This window comes from Colias croceus, chromosome Z, assembly GCF_905220415.1.
Source record: "Colias croceus chromosome Z, ilColCroc2.1".
Lineage (NCBI taxonomy): Eukaryota > Metazoa > Arthropoda > Insecta > Lepidoptera > Pieridae > Colias > Colias croceus.
Window position 1 is genome coordinate 14161897 of NC_059568.1, and position 26313 is coordinate 14188209.

The 26313-nt window shown below is 35.5% G+C and overlaps 1 protein-coding gene across 1 annotated transcript in view; it reads right to left on the reverse strand.

Moving 5' to 3' along the window:
* LOC123705545 (adenylate cyclase type 6) overlaps positions 1–26313 on the reverse strand; it is a 229186-nt gene continuing 202873 nt past the window's right edge. Inside the window, exons 16-30 of the mRNA XM_045654375.1 lie at positions 25985–26082; positions 13808–13964; positions 11472–11569; positions 11077–11161; positions 10574–10690; positions 10366–10434; positions 9815–9975; positions 9167–9306; positions 8785–8894; positions 6395–6614; positions 5875–6006; positions 5304–5428; positions 4837–4992; positions 4366–4495; positions 1–4096 (exon numbers count right to left, since the gene is read on the reverse strand). Of these exons, the coding sequence (XP_045510331.1) occupies positions 3699–4096; positions 4366–4495; positions 4837–4992; positions 5304–5428; positions 5875–6006; positions 6395–6614; positions 8785–8894; positions 9167–9306; positions 9815–9975; positions 10366–10434; positions 10574–10690; positions 11077–11161; positions 11472–11569; positions 13808–13964; positions 25985–26082 (2196 nt within the window). The 3' untranslated portion in view covers positions 1–3698. The remainder of the gene's footprint in view (positions 4097–4365; positions 4496–4836; positions 4993–5303; positions 5429–5874; positions 6007–6394; positions 6615–8784; positions 8895–9166; positions 9307–9814; positions 9976–10365; positions 10435–10573; positions 10691–11076; positions 11162–11471; positions 11570–13807; positions 13965–25984; positions 26083–26313) is intronic.

Sequence of the window (26313 nt, forward strand, 5' to 3'; positions counted from 1 at the left end):
GATAATGGCCTGTACCCTCATAGGAGGCCCGTGTCCCAGCAGTGGGAACGTATATGGGCTGATGATGATGATGATGATATATTATTTAAAAAAATCTCATGATATAATAACAGATTTTTTAAGATGTAGGCATATGAATGGGTTTGTGACGCATTTCATAAAAAAATATGAAATACGTAACTTTTTCTCGGGATCTTTCTCACTGTTCAAGAATTTTTTTTTGATGAGAATTATTTTTCCTTACTTACATAGGTATTTTGTTAATAATATTTATAAACTCACACTCGACCACATCCACAGCACTATACATACGACTTATGCTCAGTAATAATAATTATTGGTAATTAATCTAAACATCAAACACATAATTTATACTTCAAATACCAGATGCATCTGTTTTAAACTAACTACAAACGTAATACCTTAATGCTGTATAACATACCTAAATAACATTATAATTTTGAATTGAATTTTTATCTCTTAATTATTGCCATAATTCGAAGATGTATAGAGACAATTATATTCAGCAAACTTAGAACCAATTCTTTTGAGAAACTTTTCTTTTTAGGTTAGGTATAATGAGTGTTATCTTCTGGTTTGAAGCATTATTTTTCTCGCGTGTCCAATTCAGGATTAATATATAAAAGTTGTTGAGTGTTACCATGCTTTGGCGGTAACCAAATACCTCTTAGAGCATACTCATTTTTCCTTTACTAGTGCCGTCACTTCCCACTGAAATAAGTACTGCTCTATGACGTACAGGTAACCTCCCTTGTGTCTATGCATCTTCAGATTTGGCCACAAACAGTAAAAACACCTTGGAGGTTATTTAAATTATATAACAAATTCTACATAACATTGTAAAATAATAAATATCCAAAATTGAAATAACTACTTATTAATACTGTTAATTTGGAAATTCATTGGCACGATTCATACATATTAAGCAAACTTGTATAAAACATCGAAAAATACTGGGGTCAAAAATAGATTTAGAAGGCATAATAATATTATATATGGATCACATGAAAATAGAACAATTAATCTTACCTTACACATTAACTACGTACCTACTTACTAAAATTTATAATCGACTGTATCAAATAGACAATAATTTAAACGTATACGATTTTAAGGGAACATTTAGCATGACATGTTCCGTTAAAATACATACTAACTACGTTAAAATAGATTATACAAAAAGACGGTTGTCGTGTCGTATCACGTCACGATATAAAACGACAGTAATCGAACACGAGGTGGTGTCGAGGTGTAACAGATGGTTTTCACAAGACATGTATGCGTAAGAACTTTTCTTCTTTCGCAATACATGTCTCCTTGTGATTAGGCCCCGCAGAGCGAGCAGCCGAAGCTATAACTGCACGAAGCAGTTCACATGGCTGAGCGTGTGACAGAAAGCGCTTGTGACGTCATTTATTACCGAACGATGTCAACAATGACCGAACTGCTACGCACAACAATAGCTTCAAATCAAATGAAATCATCATATTTTATCTGATTATTTGATTTTGCAAGGCTGCTCACCCTGTGGGGATCCACTTACTTCTATGCGGGCGGGTCTTACGTCAGATTCTATGCGGGCTTTTTGTAGTAATACGATCCGATACCGTCAATGCCATGTTTATAAAGATAAAATATGTTCCATATATAAAAAAAGAACGTAATGCAAAAGATACTTAAGAAATTAGTAACGAAAATAAATAATTTTAACGGAATAATAAAAAATTATACATATTAGAAATTCCACAAAATAAATTTTTACAAAATTATTACGAATAAGTACATTTTTTTGTTCTTTGGTATTTTGTAATTTTTTTTGGCTTTTTTTCTTTATTCACGTACAGATATTTTTTATGACATTCATTATGGAGCTAAAGACATCGAGAATTTGGAATATAATATTAGGTTCACTATTTTAATTACTATACTATTGAATGGAATGATAGATTTGCATAATCATACTTGTCTCGTATAAAAATAACAGCCGGTGAGTAAAATAAGAAAAGAAAGAGAAAGTTCTATCAACGACTTATATAAAAAAAAAAAATTTGAAACATTGAAATTTGGAATTATTGAAAAAATAAATTTTAGATACACAAAATTAAGATAAAGTAACGAGACAAACGTGATCGCTTAAGTGATAACACATTTATGGAATCTTTATTAAATATTATCTTTATCTATGGTAACATGTGAAGGAAATAATATTTAAACATAATTTAACAAATAAAAAATAAAAATAATGTCATAAAACACCGAAAACGACGACAAAATGAATGAAGAGTATTGAAATTATTAGTCGAAATAATTATAAAAATTTATTTTAACTGGAAATTTTATAAATAAAAAGAAATCTCGCTAAGATACTCATGCACATAAAGTTACATAACAAACATTCCCTACATTTAATCTAAGAAGAATAAAATATATAATTTACACATAGAGAATAATAACATTAAAATAGTTATTTTCAAATCAATTCTTATGTTAGGTTGAGATTGTTCCTTTGGTTGACTTTGATATTTGATTTTACCATTGCCCATCACTTTTAAGAATCCGTTTCATACTGACAATTCTTTAACGCGCTATTCATCGAATTTCTACATGCATCACGCAACAAAAAATACGTGTGTGTAAAGATTTAATATTTGTCTGCACTATTAATAAGTTACAAAGACAATTCGTAATTTTATATAAGCTCTGCTCTCAAGGTATCATTAAAAAATAACAATAATGTAGATCCCAACTAAGGTCGACCTCTCATCTATTTATTGGATGAAATGTATCTGAAAATATAATAAATAGTGACCCAAGAAAGGTAAAAAAGGAACAGTTTATTAAAAAAAAAAGGAGAGGATTTATGGAGAGAATAAAGATAAGAACTGGGAAGTCTAAGAGATAGGACGACCTTATTTGGGATTTTACAGATTTAAGTTTTGGTCTATTGAAATAAAAAATGAACAAGGTAAAAGAAATAAAGATTATTATTTTATTATAGAGAATACAATACGATTTGTTTTCGCATCAGTTAATTTCAGTATTTTTTGTTGCATTTACATAAAAAACGTCAAGTGCAGACCTTAAAAATCAGTTTAGTAATTTTTCTAAATATGTATAACTAAAAGAAATTCGATTCCAAACTAACCGTCCGACTTAATGCGTCCCCATCACGTTAATATCATCCTACATTCTACAATAGCCTTATCACCTAAATACATCTTATAGCACGCTGTTTCCTCAACATTATGTAAATCCTTATACAATTGACAGTACCCGTGGTCTCATATTTTCCTATTAAGCGTATCATCCCGCGTGGAATACGAATCAAGTATCACAACCTTGGCAATGCATAATCCAATTCACGCATACTAATATCAATAAATTCGTTCAATAGAATGAATTGACAATGCTTATGTTGTTCGACAACAAGTTCATTGTCATTCAGTCTTGGTAAGTTGTCACGTCCTGTATTTGTCAAATCCGAGATATTTTGTCCAATCCGTGGTTCGTCAAATCCGAGATGTTTTGTCAAGTCCAGTCAGTTCGTCAAATCCGATGATATATTGTGTCAAATTTTGGGTGTCGTCAAATCCGGTGAGTGTCATATCAGGGTTCTTAAATCTAATTACAACAATTAAAAAGCTGAGTATGACCATCGTGGAGCCGCGGCCGAGGCCTTAGACGATGTTCATGGGATTCTCGATGATATTAACAGGCGTGTTATTGGTGCGTGGTTTCCTGCGGAACAAGAAGTCCGCGAGGCTGACCGCGCGTTGTGGTACTTCTGCGTCATAGAATCCGTCAATTTCGCTGCTGCTTTGGGTTTCAGTTGCTGGTTTCTTGATATCCGTGAGGGAGAAGTTAGTTTGGGTATTACCGGAGTACGCGGCTGTGCCCAAGTCGGTGGAATATGCCTTGGATTGAAGGAGGCTAATGAACGCTGGTAGGCCGGGGTGATCGGCTAGTGAGAGGGGTCGCTGCATTTGCTTCATCACCCTTGCACGGACAGCGCTCGCGAGGCTGTCCCGGGATGAAGTGGCTTCGTTTCCGACTTTTGAGCTTGAGCCTTCTTCCTCTGAAATTGTTAGATTGATTTGAGAAATAAACAATTGGAAAATGATATTCATTACTGCTGAAATTGTTAAATAAATGTTGTTTAATATTTTTTTTGTTGTTAAAAGATCGTATAGTATAATACTTAGATTTAGAATTTTGTTACATATTAAAGAATATGTGAACTGTACAAGTATATTACTTACTAAGTAAGTACTATACTAAGTACTAAGTATATTATATTATAATGCTATCGTCAGAGTTATCGATGGATAAAATCAGCTTCCAAACCTTTGGGTATCGATGCCCTAGGAGAGGGTCCGTCTTCGTCCGTGTGCCCTTCAGAGAGCGTCTCCAGAGGTCGGTGCTCTGGTTTGTCATGGGCCATGCCACTCGTACCAGACGTCGACGGTGTGGGGTTCTGGAATTACGTAAAGCATTTCAGATTAGGTTTTTTGTATTTAAATAAATAATACAATAAATTTTAGAATTTTCAATTTGTGCATTATTGGACGACGGATTGGAAAGACGACTGTATTTATGAGGTGTTCTTTATTTATCTAGACTTTGATGGATGCTGGATTATGAGAGTGCAAAAGCTTTCTAGTTTAGATACTATTCACCTAGGATATTCTTCCTATATCATAGACAAACATTGATGTTGAAAATATTTTGTTAGCAACGTCAACGTTTGAAAATTTTTTGCAAGCATGAAAACGTGAAAACGTCTTGTCAAAAAGTATTGTTTTAAACCAAACTCACCGAATACAAGTCATGCGTGCTGTTAATGATCGCCGTCTCCCCGATGCCGTCAAGGAAGAACGTCACCATGTTGCCCTTTCCCTTCACGTCGATAGTTCCCCTGCAGCGCAGCTTGTAGCCGCGCTTCGATAGTATGTCGTACACCTCTTGCGTCACCTACAGAACGTTCGCAACGCCACTATAATAAACGAGTGGCTGGACATTATGTAAACGGGCGGGGACTTTCGCTTTGCGGAAACATGGATGTTGGAGTGAGATTGTAAAGAAGTAAGATTGTGGTACCACAATTGTCGCGAAGCAGATGTGTTATATGTTTTGGCATTGCAATGATAAACTTTAATGTTGGCTTCAGACGTGAGAGGGACAATTTTCATTAGGTATTCAAAAACATCTAAAATTATAATATAGCCAGTTTTAGCTACATTCACATAAGTACTAAAAACTTTTGTTGCCTCATAAGAAATCACCTGGATATGATCGAGAAGTCCAGTGGAGTCCATCCTGGAGGCAACATTGACGGCATTTCCCCAAATGTCATACTGCGGCTTCCGAGCGCCGATCACGCCCGCGACCACGGGCCCAATATTGATCCCTGTAAGATGCCACTCTTGATGTCTATCCACATGTTAGATAAAAACAATCGCAATGCAATTTTCGCAGTAATGCATATAACATTCGCAGAGTATGATAAATTCAATTTATTGACAACTGAATACACAAATTTCACTCAAACAGTCAATCCGTTCATCACGCAATAAAGGTGTCTTTTTGTTTATCAAACCAAAACCATGATAGTGCATGGAAAATTGCGTAAAATCAGGGTATTCAGCACGCGCTTGAAAACAATACTCGAAATCCGCTAGCAAGAAAAAGAAACCGTTCAACAAGCAATATAGGGTTCTATACAGAGATCTTTATGAGAACTCTATGAGCTGTTTATTGTATACGCAGGAAGTAAGAAGAAGAACTGCCATATAGTTCTCTCACTAGCGGCTACCAAGTCTTGTTAACTCGCAGTATCAGCACACTGATACTTACCGATCCTAATATGGAACGTGTTGAACGAGTGCTCGTTGACGTACTGCAGTTGTTCGCGGAGCCGCAGCGCGTAGTCCGCCATCGCGGTCACGTGGCGGAACCCGCGGAGGTCGCGGGTGGCTGCTGTTAGGCCTGGTAGATGATAGTAGAAGATTAAGAGCATGTTAATTGAAGCTTTTCCACCGAATAACTTTGGGGCATGTGAAATGGAAGTTTATAAAGTACTATTTTAAAGTATACTAGCGGTCCGCCCCGGCTTCGCCCGTTGTACATGTTTACGTTTTCTCTACATAAGAACTATCCTCGTACTTCAAGGAATATAATAAAAAAAGAATTATCGAAATCGGTTCAGCCGTTCTCAAGTTATGCGCTTACCAACACATTTTGCGATTCATTTTTATATTATAGATTATGTAGTCCACCACTCCACGTTACGGAGTAGTACCCGTAGATCCAACAGTGGATCATAGCGGGGGGACCAAAGGTAATACGCCAAAAAATTATAAGTTTGGAAACATACCTGACGCAGCCATATACGTAGCACCCGTGCTCTTGATCTTCTCAATGTACTTGAACTGCTCTTCAGCCAGAATCTCATCAAAGTCAGCGATAATCTCGTTCAGGAGGCGGAGGCACTCGACACCTTCGTTGTTACCCTCAAGTTCCACGTAGAATTCAGAGAAGTTCGGGATGGAAGCGAACATGACGCAGACGGACTCGCATTGCTCGTGGTATAGCTCCTGTAAGATTATGTAAAATTTAAAGCTCGTGATTTCTATACGATTGATGATTATTAAGGAAAAATACGCTTTTGATGAGAAGCTAATAAGATGTGCATCATGGATTTTAATTGACATTGATTCGTAATTGCGTGATACAGAATTTTACATGTCCACAAGGTTTAAATAGATTCTTGAATTATAAGAATGAATTTGATTTTTTTATAAAAAAGTGGTAAACATGATGAATTTATATTTTTTGGTTTTTATGGCATTCAAATGCTTTATAAATATAAATTTATAAAGAATAGAAAAAATTCGATCACGAGGCGGGACTTGAACCCGCATCCTTCGCGCCATTCCGGGGCGGATGCCTAACCAACTCAGCCACTCGTGACCCGCCTGAGCAATCGAATTTATTCTATCCTTTCAGTTTTATGTGTCTTAAGGGACACACCGCGCGCCATCTATTGAGATGATTTAACAACCATTTCAACCAATATGAAGCACTTTTCAGTGAATACAATATTGTAACGATGGAACACGACCTTTTCTTGAATTTATATTTTTTGGTTTTTATGGCATTCAAATGCTTTATAAATATAAATTTATAAAGAATAGAAAAAATTCGATCACGAGGCGGGACTTGAACCCGCATCCTTCGCGCCATTCCGGGGCGGATGCCTAACCAACTCAGCCACTCGTGACCCGCCTGAGCAATCGAATTTATTCTATCCTTTCAGTTTTATGTGTCTTAAGGGACACACCGCGCGCCATCTATTGAGATGATTTAACAACCATTTCAACCAATATGAAGCACTTTTCAGTGAATACAATATTGTAACGATGGAACACGACCTTTTCTTGAATTTATATTTTTTGGTTTTTATGGCATTCAAATGCTTTATAAATATAAATTTATAAAGAATAGAAAAAATTCGATCACGAGGCGGGACTTGAACCCGCATCCTTCGCGCCATTCCGGGGCGGATGCCTAACCAACTCAGCCACTCGTGACCCGCCTGAGCAATCGAATTTATTCTATCCTTTCAGTTTTATGTGTCTTAAGGGACACACCGCGCGCCATCTATTGAGATGATTTAACAACCATTTCAACCAATATGAAGCACTTTTCAGTGAATACAATATTGTAACGATGGAACACGACCTTTTCTTGAATTTATATTTTTTGGTTTTTATGGCATTCAAATGCTTTATAAATATAAATTTATAAAGAATAGAAAAAATTCGATCACGAGGCGGGACTTGAACCCGCATCCTTCGCGCCATTCCGGGGCGGATGCCTAACCAACTCAGCCACTCGTGACCCGCCTGAGCAATCGAATTTATTCTATCCTTTCAGTTTTATGTGTCTTAAGGGACACACCGCGCGCCATCTATTGAGATGATTTAACAACCATTTCAACCAATATGAAGCACTTTTCAGTGAATACAATATTGTAACGATGGAACACGACCTTTTCTTGAATTTATATTTTTTGGTTTTTATGGCATTCAAATGCTTTATAAATATAAATTTATAAAGAATAGAAAAAATTCGATCACGAGGCGGGACTTGAACCCGCATCCTTCGCGCCATTCCGGGGCGGATGCCTAACCAACTCAGCCACTCGTGACCCGCCTGAGCAATCGAATTTATTCTATCCTTTCAGTTTTATGTGTCTTAAGGGACACACCGCGCGCCATCTATTGAGATGATTTAACAACCATTTCAACCAATATGAAGCACTTTTCAGTGAATACAATATTGTAACGATGGAACACGACCTTTTCTTGAATTTATATTTTTTGGTTTTTATGGCATTCAAATGCTTTATAAATATAAATTTATAAAGAATAGAAAAAATTCGATCACGAGGCGGGACTTGAACCCGCATCCTTCGCGCCATTCCGGGGCGGATGCCTAACCAACTCAGCCACTCGTGACCCGCCTGAGCAATCGAATTTATTCTATCCTTTCAGTTTTATGTGTCTTAAGGGACACACCGCGCAAAATTTATAAACATGATGAAGTGAAAAGTGAAAAACATACGACACGAGTGAAAAGCTTTCCTATAATTAAAAAATAAAGAAAAAAATAGCTCGTGATTTCATAAAGTCAAGCAAGCTATATCGACGTTTATTAAATTTCAAACTGCACTCAAAACTTTATTATTGTTTCAGTACTTACGTCGAAGTTTTTATCGCTGCATAAGAAATGTTGGGCAACGTGTTCCGGCAGAATGTTCGACAGCAACTTCCTATTGTACGCCTCTAGATGTTCCATGTCTTCCTTCTCATCTGTATTGAAGTTAGATGTTGTCAGTATTTGTTAAATTTGGTTATTTTATTCAATGCGATATAATTACAAAAAAAAAAAACAGGCAACTAGGCCGCCCTATTCAGGCACTTCAAAGAGGTTTTTTTTAAATTTTTTTCAGTGTAAAGAACAATTTATTCAGGTAAGATTCTTATTTAAAATGCTGGGCTGATTGTTGAACGCGATCTTACTTTTATTTTCAACCTACAGACAGAAAAACTTCAACTAATCTAAAATTTCATAAAAATCTCACCATTAGCCTGCAATTTCCAGATGAAGTCCAGCCGATATGTGCTCTCAGTTTGTTGCGAGTGTAACAGCAAAGCGACAAGCGCGCCGAGAGCCACTACAATGTTGGTTAAGTCTTGGTTCCAATCCTCTGCGCATTTGTGCCTAGAGAGAGAATATTGTGGGAGATATTGAATACTTTCCTAACTTGAAATGTTGAATAATGACGTTATTGAACGTCGTTGTATCTTAACTTAAAGGCTTTTTCGTCTATATTGTATTTGAAAATAAATAGAAGCTCAAAGGAAGTTATAGTTTTGCATAGGCTAAGTACGTAAAAAATACTTATGAAATTACAGACGCATTTTTTTCATGTAGTTGAATTTTTAAAACAACATGCTTACATTAGAGAATTGGTATATGCCGGCTGCGCGATGCTACAGAAGAAAACATGGATTATGTCAGGAAAAATTTTGCAAAAATTTTTTGACGTAATTTTGTTGTTTCAGTATTTTTTACGTGATCAGTATATGCAACTATAAGTCCCTTCGCGCTTAGTATACCAATAGTGAGACACGCAATGATATATGCATTGCGATAACTATCTATAACACTAAAAAATTCTTATTAGACTACGATCCCACTACACATATGTATAGAAATGATCACTCACTGGTTGTTATAGTAATGCTGCCTGTAGTAAATTAACTTCTGTATGGTGATGCCAATATACGTGAAGCTGACGATGACCAGGAGGATCGTCTTCAGCATCGTGATAAGTACTTGGTGCACCGCGCAGAGGAACATCACCAGGAGGGTCAGTTGGAGGTAGTGCTGGTGGAAGATGAAGATTTAAATATCGTAAAAAGGGAAGGAAGATAATAGAGTTATCGTAATAAACAAGGTAAGTGGTTTTTGGCTGGTATTATTTCAAGTTCAATTAACTTGAAATAATATGCTGATGATGTAAGAATTAGATTTATACGTCGTCGAGATATTATAGTACATAATTGTTGTTTTAGTAACTGAAATTGTAATTATCATAGAGATTCAGAAGAAGTGAAACATGTGAACATAGTATAATTATAGAGGTAAAGACTATAGGTAAACAGGAAATTATTTCAAGTAAATTAAATATAGATTATCATATAAATTATTATTTTAATATAGTAATGAAAAAGGAAGATTAAGGGAAGATAAGCAATTAATGTCCTTATCCCATACCTCATTAATGCTTCGTGGACATTCATTGCCAGCGACGGGTTCTGATGGCTGAGATAGCAGGTGAATTCCCTGCAACGGAAAACATAATTTAAATATATTACATTATATGTACGTCTAGGTTATTTATTTCAAAAAGACTTTTAATTACTTGATTCTGATTTCTGATTATAATATATTGTTTGTAATTAAGGAATCATTTTCTTCATACCATAACGACTTCGATCTGTAGAGCGACTGCGCCAACCACTAGGAACGACATGAGCTGCGCAAGAGTCCGGTTGTTGTGGATACTGGTTGAGAACCTTTGTAGTTTTGGCGTCGTGTACTATAATGAGAAAATATAGTGTGATTTGTGAAAAAAAACACAATGTTTACTTTGTGTAAAATACTGTTTTACTACAGTACAACAAACAGAAAGGAAATCATACAAATTGACCACAATAGATATACCCGTACTTCCCGTAAGTGATATTCTAAATAGTTTATTAATTCAAATTTAAATGAACAACCATTACAATGTTTTGTTTAGATTTAATAAATATTGATTGTTTCTCCACCTATTAATCATAAACGTAATTAAACTAAAGTGAAGTATCTAATGTTGTAATAAAAGACAAACCATAATAATTAAAAATATTCTATTAATGTGATAATGTATCGAAGGTAAATACCGAAATTTAATATTAAGTGGAGTATTTTAAATTTACCAACCTTAAAATCGAGGCAGACCACGATATACGTTACACTGAAGACGATGGAAGCGCAGAGGAACATAGTGATGGCACACCCGACGGTTCTATAAAAAACAAACCAATTGAAAAAGCTTAATTTTCAATCACGAGACTAGATTCTAACCATATTAAAAACGTGTCAGAAGTGAAACCTCTTTGGCAAGATTAAAAGATACCAAAATCATCGCCTTACTCTATACGTAACAACGATATTACCATGACGCGACCTTGAAATTTTTAAAGAAGTTTCACTACAAAAAAAACTCATTGAAAAAGCATTTGAATACAATAAAACTAAAAAAAATATAAAAAGATGGCAATTGTTAAACAGCTTCTTAGTAAATATACTATATTGGAATAGGTTTTAATACTCACATATCGTAGATCATTGTTTGGATGAAAACAATAGCAATGTACACGAGGATTGAGCAGAAGAAGTAGATCTTGAGCATTCTGTCTCTCTCCGCGATGTACTGGAAACAAGAAATAATACTTATATAAGAAACACACATTGAATCATGTATTCTAATTAGAGGCGAAGATATTTCGAAGATGTAATTTTAATTTAATTATTTCTTGCACACACAAAAGAAATAGAGACACATAAAGTACAGATAATAGGAAAATAATGTGTACAAACGGTGGCCTTATCGCTAGGTAGCGATCTCTTCCATCCATCTCATAAATTCACTAAAAAATTAATGCAATTTTTACCGATTTTGTAACTTTTCTTAATATGTATCCCTAGGCATATTACGATGCCTGGCTGTTAACCCCTGCTGACGAAGGTGAACGGTGGCCACCGTTAGATTTGGTGGGTATGTCTTCCTGCGTTTCCCACATCACGCAGTAAAACTACAGTTTTACTACCCCAATGTAAAAAAGGCATATTAAGATACGGTTAGTTTTCTCCTTAGCTCTTCCTTAACGAAAACTTATCCGCAAAGATGGTCTGATAACATTTGGCTTGCTACCAAATAGTTTTGAATGAAACTTAAACGCCCAGTTAAACGTTTTCTAACCTGAGTAGGGTTTCACTACAAATTATGTGCCAGATATTACAATTATTGTGTGTCAAAATAATTCATAAGTAAAATACCTAGTAACAATCTATATATTTTTATAGCTCTCTTGCTTATTAACAGCTCAACCGGATAAAAATCTTGCTACATTTAATAAAACTTGTTTTTAAAAGTTTCGTATTTGTATTTCCTTTGTGTATTTTTCAACAAGCGAAGCCAGGGGAAAAGTTAGTGCCAAGTTCATGTTATTACAACTCCACCTCGTTACAAGTTGGTATGAGACGCGGAGATTCATCTCAAAGTTCTTAAAAGGGATCCCACTTCATTTTTGTGTTCGTAACAAAATGGCTAATTTATTTTGGTAACTTTGGGCGTTGAGATGTAAAAGATATGAGTCGAGTAGATAAAAAAAGAATGTTTACATTTTATTCAAACATATTGTTATGTATATTCAGTTATATAAAGTACCTTATCTTTAAAAATAATTGGAATGAGAGGTAAATAAAAATGCACAAATCTTGTTCGTTTCTAATAAACGATATTATCAAAACCATCAAGAAAATAATATCTGTTATTTCATTACTCATCACTTTAATAGCTGTTAACATAAATTTCTTTTAAATAAAAAAAAAAACTAAGAATTAAGTTAATTATCCTCTATGCCTCGGTTATTTCTGACGCTGCCCGTAAAAACCCATGAAATTATAGGCTTTAACTTTAAATCTAGGCACAATTACTTTAGAACAGTCCACCAATCGGTATGCGTAAGATGTGTTCCAACATTACCTACATTTGAGGCTTTTACGCGAATTTCCCAAGTGCCGCTCTAACTAGATTTCTAGAACACAGTGGCTGCCAACTGGCCCCTCTCCAATTAGCCCAGAGTAATTTGCAGCCTTCTTTGCATGAAATAAGTTAAAAAATTCACTATTGCAGGGACCCCCGGGAATGAATAAATTAATCACGCGAATTAAGTAACATTGTTTTAAATTTAAATGTAATTGCGAGTTGAGAAAATTTAGTACAGAAGCAGGGAAATTTAAATTTAACGAATCATGGTTTTTGCGATTATTTTTTTCTTTCAAAAACTTTTTTTTTTAATTTGGTTTTTTACTTGTGAGTTGTGACATAAAAATGTAATGAATATAAGAGGGAACTGAATAGTAATAAACAGCAAAAATCTGAAGCGTAAAATATAATCGAAAAAGTATAAAAGATGACAAAAGCTTTCAATTTTTTGCGTTGTGTTTATTTACCGAAGGCCATTTCTTTAACAATAAAAAAATTTCTCTTTAAAACTTCAATTCAATCAATCCAATACAGAATCAGTTTTAATTAGGTACTTTTCATTCCTATTGTACTATTAATTATTTATGAATACACAAACATAAATACTAGTTTATTTAAGATTTTCATACAATAAACTGTAAAATTAAACTACAATGGTATTTTTAGGCGACGTTATTAAAAGAAACGAACTGTTTCAGTAAAGGTTGCATAACCTTTTTATACATACCTACTGCAATTCTCAAAAAAGATGCAGATAACAATTTAGGACATTTCTAGGCAAAGGAGGAAGAAGACCACCTAATACTAAAATAAATTTACAATGCTTTGGTCGTTGTATTCCTGCTCCGTAGAAAAATCAAGAAGAACCTAATTTACCTATTAAGCTTATCCATAAATTACCTTTTTCTCCAGTTTGCTATCTCGGAAGGTGAGTGTGAACGGCCTGCAATGTTCCGTCCTCAGGCGATCTATGGAGCGGGCGTCTATAGCTTTCATAAGGTATTCGTTGACCTCGTCTTCTGGCTTCTTGTTTTCATTGCTGGCATCGACACCGATCCTGAACATAGGTGGTATATTTTTCATTTTTTTTCAAGGCATAGGCAATTAAGGGGCAGTTGGGGTATCTGATGTTAGGTGATTGCCACCGTCCATAAATACCTGTAACCCTTTGCTGGCCTTTTAATGACGAATACGCTATTTCCCTGAAGGCCCCAATGTCATAGTAATTTCTATAGTTATCACATCATAGCTAGATCATTCCAAAGCTTTACCTTAGTACGTTACGCGGAAGGAATAATAAAGGGCTGAAGAATAAATTCCATACACATTACAGAGATTATTTATAATATATAATATTATTACGTAAATTGCTTTTAAAATAAGCTATTGTTTGTATCGACACCGTTCGGTTAAAAGCCGTCCCCAAGGAACGTCATGTTTCTGTGTCTAGCTAACTTCCGCTCGCCATCGGTACTAATTTGTCTGTATATAAAATCATTATAATTTTATTATATTTGTCGGAGTATTGATTTATTCAGTTGGTATTAACGCCATCTATTGGTAAAGTTGTGAATATTTTTAATATTGACATATTGAGACTTGAAGTTTTAGCGAATGAATTTATGACAATGACAAGTGACAATGACATTTTCCTTGAGTCAGTAGTTTGGCAGGTTGGGGGGGTGTCAGTCCGAACGACACTTGCCGCCCGACAGCCAACCGCGCTAGTTGTGCGCACTGATTCTTTTTATTGTTTTACGATCATGGCGGACGTTGAAATTAATCCCGAGGAATCTCCGAAAGCAGCGGTGGGATCTGACCATCATTCCTCCAGTGTACTTAACCGACACCCTGCTACTACGAGCGAGACATATTTCCGAGAATCGGCGAACCAATCCGCCGAATCAAACTGCGACGAACAATCTACGCCACGAGGCACCGAAAACCGTAACGTGCCTAATAATAGTGCTTTTCCTAATGTGCCTCCTGAGATGTGGGCTTCGTTTTTCCGTAGAATGGCGGAGACTTTTCACAATAACGAAAACCAAACTTCAAACTCCAAACCACCTGTGAAGAAGATGAAACCGACTGAAGTGTACATTCCGTCGTTCGATCCGGACGATTGTGAGTTTACGGCGGCGCAATAGTGTGCCGAAATCGACCACCATCGGACACAGAACTCATGGACGGATTATGAGACGAGAAATGCTGCCTTTACGCATCTGCGCGGCCGAGCACGCAAGTGGGCGTCCAAATCCTATCCCTTGTGCAATACGTGGGATGAAGCGAAGGAGCGGCTAACAAGACAATTTGCCTCCACTAAGCGTTTCCACGACCTTTTCCGGGACATGGTGCAGTATACGAGTGACCGCGCCGCTAGCTACGTGGAATACTCCACCAACAAGCTGGCGATGATCGATCGACTGGAGACAGCGTGGAGCGAGGCGAACAAGATCGAAGTCGTCATATCAGGTATCTCTGAGAATCAGGTACGAACAGATTTATTAAAAAATACCATATAAAATACCAGATTTAATAAATAATACTATAAAACTTGTAAATAATGACAGGGTTATTGACAAAAGTGCTGATGTTGCGCTTGCTTTTGAAGAATTCTTCAGTAGTGTCCCTGTTACTATTACTAATAGTTTAAATTCGTCTTCAGCACTTGCAGAAACCTTTTTGAGGGACCATGTTGCGGGGTGCAGTACATTATTTGAATTACGACACGTAACTGCTAGTGATATTGTTACTGCCTTTAAGACGCTTAATCTAAAAAATACTTGTGATCTTTGGGGAATGTCCGTAAATTTAGTTAATAATATCATAGAAAATATTGCGAAAAATTTAGCTTTTATATTTAATAAGTGTTGTGACTATGGTACATTTCCTAATTTACTAAAGCTTAGTAAAGTTATACCTCTATTTAAGAAGGGCGATCAAGAAGACTGTAACAATTATAGACCTATCTCTATTTTACCAACATTAAGTAAGGTATTCGAGAAGTTAATATTAAACCAACTGAGTAGTCATTTTGCATCTAATGATTTACTGCACACCAAACAGTTTGGTTTCACAAAGGGGCGCTCAACCACAGATGCTGGGGTTGCACTTCTAACACATATATATAAAGCATGGGAAAACTCAAAAAATGCTCTGGGGATATTTTGTGACCTATCCAAGGCATTTGACTGCGTTGAACATTGTACTTTGTTACGTAAACTTAATCACTATGGAATTAAAGGAAAAGCACAGAACCTCATAGCGTCATACCTGCATGATAGGATACAGACTGTAGTTGTTAATGGAGAACGTTCTAGCGGTGCGTCAATTAACATTGGTGTTCCACAGGGGTCAATTTTAGGTCCCTTCTTGTTCTTGGTATATATCAATGACCTTCCCTATTATTTGCAGGATAGGTGTGAAATAGTTCTGTTTGCAGATGATACCTCATTAATTTTTAATGTGGATAGGCATGACCCAAATGTTGACGAAGTGAACAGTGCTCTTTTACACATATCTGAATGGTTTAATGCCAATAATTTATTATTAAATGCCAAAAAAACCACTTGTGTTGAATTTTTACTTCCTAACGTAAAAAAGTTGAACAGAGATATTACCTTGAACGGGGAGGTATTGCATCCTACTGAGTCTACTGTATTTCTAGGGTTAACATTGGACGAGAAACTACAGTGGGGAGCCCATGTCAACACCGCTGCAGGTAAGCTCAGTTCAGCTGCATATGCAGTCCGAAAAATAAGGCAACTCACCGATGAAGATACGGCTAGACTGGTTTATTTCAGCTACTTTCACAGCATTATGTCCTATGGAATTCTACTGTGGGGCAGGGCTGCAGATATAGAAACTATATTTATCTTACAGAAAAGAGCCATTCGCTCTATATATAATTTACGTGCTCGGGATTCACTAAGAGATCATTTTAAGAATACTGGTATCCTTACTGTACCATCACAGTATATATTTAATAATATTTTGCATGTACACAAAAGCTCCGACTTACACACAAGAGTAGGAGATAGACACGATTATGGCACAAGGAACAGGAATAGAATTGAAATGCCATTTTTCCGATTAGCTAAAGTTAAAAATTCATTTATGGGTCAAGGTATACGCTTTTACAATAGAATTCCTCACAATATTAAAGAGTTTAGTAGTTCTAAATTTAAAACTTATATAAAAAATGTATTAGTTCAGAGAGCGTACTACAATATTCAGGAATATATGGACGATAAAAACCCATGGAGGGTTGTCGCGTAAAAACCACAAGACAGTTCATTGGCATATTATGATATATTATGTAGTTAGATATAAGTTTCATATATTGTAATATTTACATGATTTTAAAAGAGCAACTATGGAGTTTCTTGCCGATTCTTCTCCATAGATCACTGCTTTCCGAATCGGTGGTAAATGTTAAAATAATTATGTAATGACGATTCGAAAGTGCTACTAAATAGTAGTCTAATTGAATAAATGAATGTTTGAGTTTGAGTTTGAGTTTACCCCCGCGGACTTTGTAACATTAGATAGACACCTCGCTACCTACCCTCAAATTAATAAAAATAATAAACGACCTTCAACTTCGAGCTCTTTTTGTAGTGACTTTAAGCAGCGTAAAATTGAAACAAATGACCATGTTATGTGCCACAATTGCGGCAAAATGGGGCACTATAAGCGAAATTGTAAATTTCGTCCGCATACTAAGGTTTTACATTCGGAAACGTCTCAATTAAAACGTTCCCCGCCTGTCGATAAAAATGTTCAGTGCACTTATTGTCGCAAATTGGGGCATACAGAGCAGGTATGCTTCTCTAAACAACGCGACGAAAAATTAAAAAAAAAAAGTAATGATACAAAGTCCGTTAATGTGTGTGTGTAGACAGAATCGCCGTAACTATCGCTGACGTTATAACCGGTGTACGAGATCTTGTATTTACGCGTTTAACTGGTGCTCCACTTCCACTCATTCTTTTTCCTTATTACTTTGCCTATAGACATCGATGATTTTCACTTAGAGGTCGATTTTTTTGGTGGTAGACTCTCAGGCTTTACCTCATGACGTCATTGTAGGGCGGGATGTTTTTACGCGACCCGCGGTAAACTTAATTATTAATAATCGTGGCGTTCACGTTTCTCGCGATGTTCGTGCGGATGTTTGTGCTTTGCAAAGTGCCGATATAGAAGCGATCGATACCGACCTTACAGACATCCAAGATATTGCTCGTTTACGTTCTATCATTGAAAATTTTAATGAGAACTTCGTAAAGGGGAACTCTCAGACGGTCGTAACAAAAATCCACCGAGAATCAACGCGCTGGTTAATGAGTATGAAAAGCTGGACCTGTTCGACATCAGACGTGACGTCAAGGTCAGGATGGACGAGAAGGCTCTTGACGACAAAGCTCGGGAGCATATCTGGAGAACGTGCGCAACATATTGTGTGTCATGAAAAGCTAAGGGATTATCCTACGGGTTTACCAGAAATGTCTAATCAACTTGTTGATTTGTAATAAGAGTGAGTTTTATTTTTCTAATCGGCTTTAAAAATTATTAATTAAATATTGAGTTAAGTTAAAATGATTAGTCGCCAAAGTTAACGGCATTTGCTGAGATACACGATTGTATTAATTATGTCAACGGTTGCGATATTATGTGTTTTTTTTTTTTTATTTTTGTTGTTGATGTTTTGGTTAAAAGAAATGCTAAGAATTTATTTTGTTGATCGATGCTAATAAATGATCGCATCTCTAGACGCTTGTTTCCTTTTTCTTTTCTAAGAGGAGCCGATGGCGTAAATTTTGCATTGGAAGCTCCGCGCTTCATGCGAAAATTTAGTGTTGGAAGCCCCGCGCTTCACGCTTAAATTTAGCATTGAAAGCTCCGCGCTTCGTGCGATTTTTTAGTGTTGGGAGCCCCGCGCTTTACGCGTAAATTTAGCATTGGAAGCTCCGCGCTTCATGCCAAGGTTTAGCATTGGAAGCTCCGCGCTTCATGCCAAGGTTTAGCACTGGAAGCTCCGCGCTTCATGCCAAGGTTTAGCATTGGAAGCTCCGCGCTTCATGCCAAGGTTTAGCATTGGAAGCTCCGCGCTTCATGTGTTGGCACTACATTGGAAGCTCCGCGCTTCGTGTGTTTGCTCTATCTATCTACATTGGAAGCTCCGCGCTTCATGTGTTGGCTCTATCTACATTGGAAGCTCCGCGCTTCATGTGTTGGCTCTATCTACATTGGAAGCTCCGCGCTTCATGTGTTGGCTCTATCTACATTGGAAGCTCCGCGCTTCATGTGTTGGCTCTATCTACATTGGAAGCTCCGCGCTTCATGTGTTGGCACTACATTGGAAGCTTCGCGCTTCGTGTGTTTGCTCTATCTATCTACATTGGAAGCTCCGCGCTTCATGTGTTGGCACTACATTGGAAGCTCCGCGCTTCATGTGTTGGCACTACATTGGAAGCTCCGCGCTTCGTGTGTTTGCTCTATCTATCTACATTGGAAGCTCCGCGCTTCATGTGTTGGCACTACATTGGAAGCTCCGCGCTTCATGTGTTGGCACTACATTGGAAGCTCCGCGCTTCGTGTGTTTGCTCTATCTATCTACATTGGAAGCTCCGCGCTTCATGTGTTGGCACTACATTGGAAGCTCCGCGCTTCATGTGTTGGCACTACATTGGAAGCTCCGCGCTTCGTGTGTTTGCTCTATCTATCTACATTGGAAGCTCCGCGCTTCATGTGTTGGCACTACATTGGAAGCTCCGCGCTTCATGTGTTGGCACTACATTGGAAGCTCCGCGCTTCGTGTGTTTGCTCTATCTATCTACATTGGAAGCTCCGCGCTTCATGTGCTGGCTCTATCTACATTGGAAGCTCCGCGCTTCATGTGTTGGCTCTATCTACATTGGAAGCTCCGCGCTTCATGTGTTGGCACTACATTGGAAGCTCCGCGCTTCATGTGTTTGCTCTATCTACATTGGAAGCTCCGCGCTTCATGTGTTGACTCTACATTGGAACCTACACGACCTACAGACCAGAGCTAAATAGGTTTAGAAATCGCGCGAGAACGCGCTGAATGGCCGTGTCGGAGTATTGATTTATTCAGTTGGTATTAACGCCATCTATTGGTAAAGTTGTGAATATTTTTAATATTGACATATTGAGACTTGAAGTTTTAGCGAATGAATTTATGACAATGACAAGTGACAATGACATTTTCCTTGAGTCAGTAGTTTGGCAGGTTGGGGGGGTGTCAGTCCGAACGACACTTGCCGCCCGACAGCCAACCGCGCTAGTTGTGCGCACTGATTCTTTTTATTGTTTTACGATCATGGCGGACGTTGAAATTAATCCCGAGGAATCTCCGAAATATTATTCAAGTGAAACTTCTTTATCGGGGTTGGAAAAAAATTTAGTGTAACATTTTTTCGTTACGCGCCATCTTTTTCTTATCCTTACCACGCGTGATTCGACGTATTTCTGTAAAGTTGCATATAGTAAAATATTTTTTGAAAAATAAAGTCATAAAGAAGTTTCTCTTCTTACGTGTGTACATTAGTACACGCACACATTTTTTTACCTGACAAAGTCAGGTAGTTTGATGGTATGGAACACAGAACAGTAAAAACTAAATAGAAGTGCGATGTGGGCGTGGCCCACGTGTCACTAGTAAGATAAGATCACCTTACTTGGTCTCAGTTGTGCGCAGAAAAATATTCGAGTCGGTTGTCAGCTGTCAAACCTTTTTTCCATATTTATTCATTAATTAGGGCGTGTTGTTCGGTATTAGAGTGGAAAAATGATAGCAGACGAAATAATATCAGCAATGGAGGCATTTCATACCATCGGTAAGTCTTATTTTAATTTATTTTAAATATATTTTATGTTATAACTTCGCTTGTCGTAATTTGTCAAAAATTTATAAAAATATTAAGTCAAAATGAACCTTAATCCATAAGAAATTAGTACTAATATAGATTGAACAGCAAACAAGACTTTCTGGAATATTATTGCAATAAACAAACGAATTTCGGTTTAGTGATGGTTGTAGCTTATATCGACAGTATCGATACTTTAGAAAAGACAAACATTATAAATATGTATTAAATTTTATTTTATTTTCCTTAGCTTTCATTTATCCAATTTATTTATAGATTTCCCAAAGAGGCTAATTTAAAAGAGAAATGGATAAATGCAACGTGACGAGTTAACTGGATGCCGAACAGCACTAAGAAGTCTAACAAAGGCCGCCGATACATCAAATCTACGGCAGTTCCAAGATTTAAGCTATGCATAAGTTCTGTTTGTATTTTGTAAATATAGATTTATACTATTCTATTCCGTTTTTTATTTAATAATAATAATATGAAAAGACATACTTAGTATACTATATATTACTATAAACATACTCCAAAATGTGGCACATTGTACTATACTCATATAATAGAAAGAAAAAAAAAATGCACCAAAAAATATTTATTTGTGAATTATCGATAACAAGGCTGACATCCCTTAGAGCATAGCATCAGATTAATATCAAGTCAATGTCATTAATGTAGAGTGACACAAATTTCAACCTTATTTCTATGTGTTGAGGTTCAAAGTTATATCTATCGAAAACTAACGCCCTCTGTTGTGGAGTAGCTGAATGTTTTTCGAATTTGGAATTTCGGAGCAAAGAGAAACAAAACAGCTAATATGCATAGGGATGTTATATGAAAATAAACCGTAACAGGGTGCGTTAGGGTACATATTGAAATGCTGAATTTATAACCTAAGTCAGTTTTTACTCAAATTTAGCTGTCCAATCAAAGGCATAGTTTACTTGTAGTGTACTGTATAACTATCGGTTTAAATGTGTGGGTTTGGCGACACTGGTTTTCATACTAATTATGACATTATAGCACTTCTATTTGTTTTTACTGTTCTGTGGTATGGAAGATATAATAAATTGTACAAAGTTGGTGTATATTTTTTGTAAAGAACAAGTCAAATAGACAGTATCATAAATAACCATTATTACTGAAACGTATTTAAAATAATGATAAGAAAATAACTCTTTGTGTATTCGATATATTCAAAGTTCATAATACATTTTGCACACAATTCCGGGAGCGTTTATAAATTTCAATTAAGCTCGCGCTCATTACAATGCCACGTTTCTGCTTTTAGTTCCATTTTCGGCAAAATAATTTAATGGCGCAATTTAATAGAAATAATAGGAAATATGCTGTTTGAAATGGAAGTGAATTTATCATATTTTCGTTATACTAAGTTAGCATAATAAAAATGTTTTGAAAGGATCAAACAATATAACTCATTGTATACTCGTATCTATAATATCTGTCTTAAAAATTTATATACTAATATTAAAAAGAGAGTATCTGTCCGTTTGTTTTGCCATCAACAACAGCTATTTGGATGAAGTTAGGAATGGAAATAGAGCAAGAATCAGGGTCAAACATAGGCTACAAACAAATTCGGGACAGAGAAATTTTTCAAATAATTCCTATAAATTGAGGACACAAAACTTGTCACAAGTCATCAAACCGCGCCGTTGTTTCACGTCTCCCGTTCCGGGAACAAATTTTCAATTACAAAAGGCCGTTGGAAAATTGATTAATTCGGACGTAGTACAATCAATTTAAAAAATTGACGTCTTCCGGGAGTTTCGCACAATCCCCTTTGAGGGACGAACGGTAAACAATCAACATCGCTTTTCGTCAGCTTTTAAATTTATTTTTACCTCTTTTTATACCTGAAATTTATTTTTACCTATTTTATGCTATATCTGACAATGTAGATATTAATTAACTTTTAAATTTATTTTTCGTTGTATATTTTGGTTATTTCGCTTGTTTATAAAGATTGAAATTCAATATAGACCGGTATTTTGCTTGCTATATTATATTCGTAAGAAAACTGTACACAGAAGTAAGACAACGTTTATAAAATCGTTTCATCAGTCTTTATCGCTTCATCATGATTTTGTCGTAGTTACCTATTGTCTTCTTAATTTATCTACATAATCACTGTATTAGACATATTATTATTAGTAAAATTCCCTTAGGGAAGAGAAAAGACTTTAAAATATGTGTGAAATTAATTCAAACAGTTTCCCATTCTCTTAATGCAACATTAAACATAGTTAAAGAGCAAAAGAGACGAAGCGTTGCAAACTAGAAGGAACAAGTCTTGTTAAGGCTAAACATCGTAGAATTGAAATTAGATCGCTCGAAAAGTTTGTAAGGACGGCGACAAACATAAGCGAGCGGAGTGCAGTTACCAAGTTAAAAGCTGTGTGTACACTATCTTAATATATTATAAATCTCGTGTCACAATGTTTGTCCTCAATGGACTCCTAAACCACTTAACTGATTATAATAAAATTCGCACACCAGGAGTTTATCACACTAAAAATTTTTTATAATTTTTTTCAACAAATTTAAGCTTAGAATCATAATTCGTGAAAAAGTTCATATCATACTTATCTAAACGTTAAATCATCAGGCTCTCTTTGACATATATTTAATAAGTTTTTATAATAACCAATTATTATCTAAATAAACGAAAATCGCGTCTTTTTATTAAACACACAACGGTTTCTTTTTTAATGTTGTTAGCATCCGATTATTTGTCATCTCCTTGACCTTTTTCGCAAAATTATTTAAACCCAAAGTAAATTTACGTCGATTTGAAAAACCTTTGTAATATTGATACTACAATGAACTTTCATTTGCGTCAACATTCGAAGCATCGTGAATACTCATCCTTAAATTTATCTTCACCATTTAGAATAAATTCGCTGTAATTTCTACGATTCAGAACATTTTGAAGGGAAATAATTAATTTGATTTTAAAATATAGACAATTTGTCAAATGTCGTAGCATAATACGGGCTCATTTTGAGGTATTTGAGAACCATTCAAAGGAGTAAATTTATGCCGATTCAAAAGTAGTTTTTCGCAGAAATATTGCTATTTTTATGGTTAATGAATTGTTAATTGTAATTGCGTAATTTGTAAGTACATAAATTTTAAGTTTCTTTTCATATTTATTGGTTTAGTTGTTTGCTGTTCTACTTTTATTTTTTAAGTATACAAAATATGTTATATATCACTACTCACTGTATTTCAATTCTGAATAGTTTACTATAAATATTATTATAAGTAACCATTTTATAGAGTTGCGTCTACCAAATAAATTGTTAGGTGACTTGGAAAAGATTTACTAAGCTTATCAGCAATACATCGCCAGTCTTCAAATTCTAATTATTACCTGATATACTTTTGTATCAAACAATTGAATCATTAAAAATAACTTTCGTTTCACTCAACCTCTGCCAACTCTAATTATTAAAAACAATTTAAAGCCGAGGGAATTTATAAATTACAGAAACAATTCCAGCGTGATATATTCGCAAACAATGGCGTATATTTTTCAAGAAAAATAAAACTTTTTACAAACGATTCTCATTCAAACAAGTGGTACTGGAAAAAATATTCATTAGAGTTCCTTTGAAATTGCCATTTTAACATTGCTTGGTCGCTGTTTTCGTTCGCTACATTTCTATTGCTACAATGAAAGCGACTAAACACGGTGCAATAGTATTGTTTTAAATAACTTTGTGAAGGAAAACTGATTAATAAAAGGTACAGATGTTTTGTAAATGTTTCATAGCTGCATTGTAACTCCTTGATTGTTTTCAACCTGTTCAGTGTTCAATTTAGCGCCGATTTTTCAATCCTTGGTTAAAATTTATCCATCCAATAAAGTATTACACGAACATTTTAAAATGTCACCTGTAAACTGACAAATACGGACAATTAGAATATATTTTTGAAATGGTAGTATAATACGTTATTCGATGAATAAGTTTTAACCAAGGATTGAAAAATCAGCCCTAAAAAAGGTTTAAACGACATTTTAATCGAACTCTGCCCATGGTAGCCAATCTAAACAGAGTCTTGAAAATCTCTTTTTTAATTCCGCAAGTCATATAATAATGTACAAGTATAGACCAACAATAAAAGTACAAAAGCTCCTTATTCCAGTACAATAGCAATGATCCGACAAGACCACAGAGAGATCAGGCGCAGGATTTACAGCTTTACTTCCTTGACAACGGCTTGATGAAAAGTCTCCGCTTTATATACACAATCAACGTGGCTATTTTTCTAATGATTTTTTTATTTGACTGCATTTTCGCTGGGATATAAGTCACGGAATAGTAATCCGTCATCACCAATTATGCTTATAATACCTTAGTAATATATTGTATCTTAAAAATTCATTTGAATTCCAACTTGGTTTATCATCATTGAGCTATCATAAATTTAAATATTAAAGCTGTATTTGAACTATTTAAATATCTAATTCACGATTCCAATACTTCCGAAACAAGGGCTGATAAAACCAGAAAATGTCGGCTAACTTTTATTTTGATTGGCTCCATGTTCCGTTGATATATTCGTTTTAATCTACATCTCAAATTTGAATACCTTTGAGCACCGGCTCTCGGTACAGGTGCCATACACCAGGCAGGTAAACCTTGGTTTAACTTACATAAATTATTCTAACTCTTTGGTCAGATAGTCAATGCCGTTCTGGATAAAGGGCTTTAAGACTGTGCAGGTACGTAAATTTAGCGATGAGCGGGCCAGACGTATAGTAAAATTTATGCCACAAACTGTGAATAAACATGGTTTTAGATGTTATTATAGACTTATACAATATACATACATCCCAAATTTAAAATCCATACTTAAATGGCAAACAATAAGGTATCGTTAAAAGGAAGTTGGTATATATGCATAATGTTTTTATATAAGCCTCATGAAAAACTTATATAAATATCATGACAATACAAACACCTTCCGTATTTCTTAAATATTGCTTATGATCCAACTGACTATGGATGGCCTTCACTCTTTCTATAGGAATTTAATTTACTCATTTCTTAATTATTACTTTTCACAACACTATTTACACTTCCTATATCTTTTCCAACCGCCAATCGCGTACAATTCGAACTGCTGACGTCACTACAATAAAAATACTACTAACTTCGACGAGTGTTTTCCGTGCTGCGAGCCGTGTCCCATCACCCGCATCTCCTTTGAGATATTGCCGTTCAGCGAGAAGTTGTGCTGCGGCTTCTTATCCTGGGTACAAGAGTTTATCGATTAATACAGATAATATAATAAATAGTATACTACAGTTACTATAATTTATACCAGGTTTACACTATTGTATGCAGGTAGTGATAGAGGGATTGAACTGTAGGATAGGCTTGGTTTAAAATTTTCCAAACGAGAATCCAGCTAAATACTCAAACAAATCTATATCAAAGTGAATAGGTTATATATTAAAGGAACTAGAGGTTCTTTTATTTA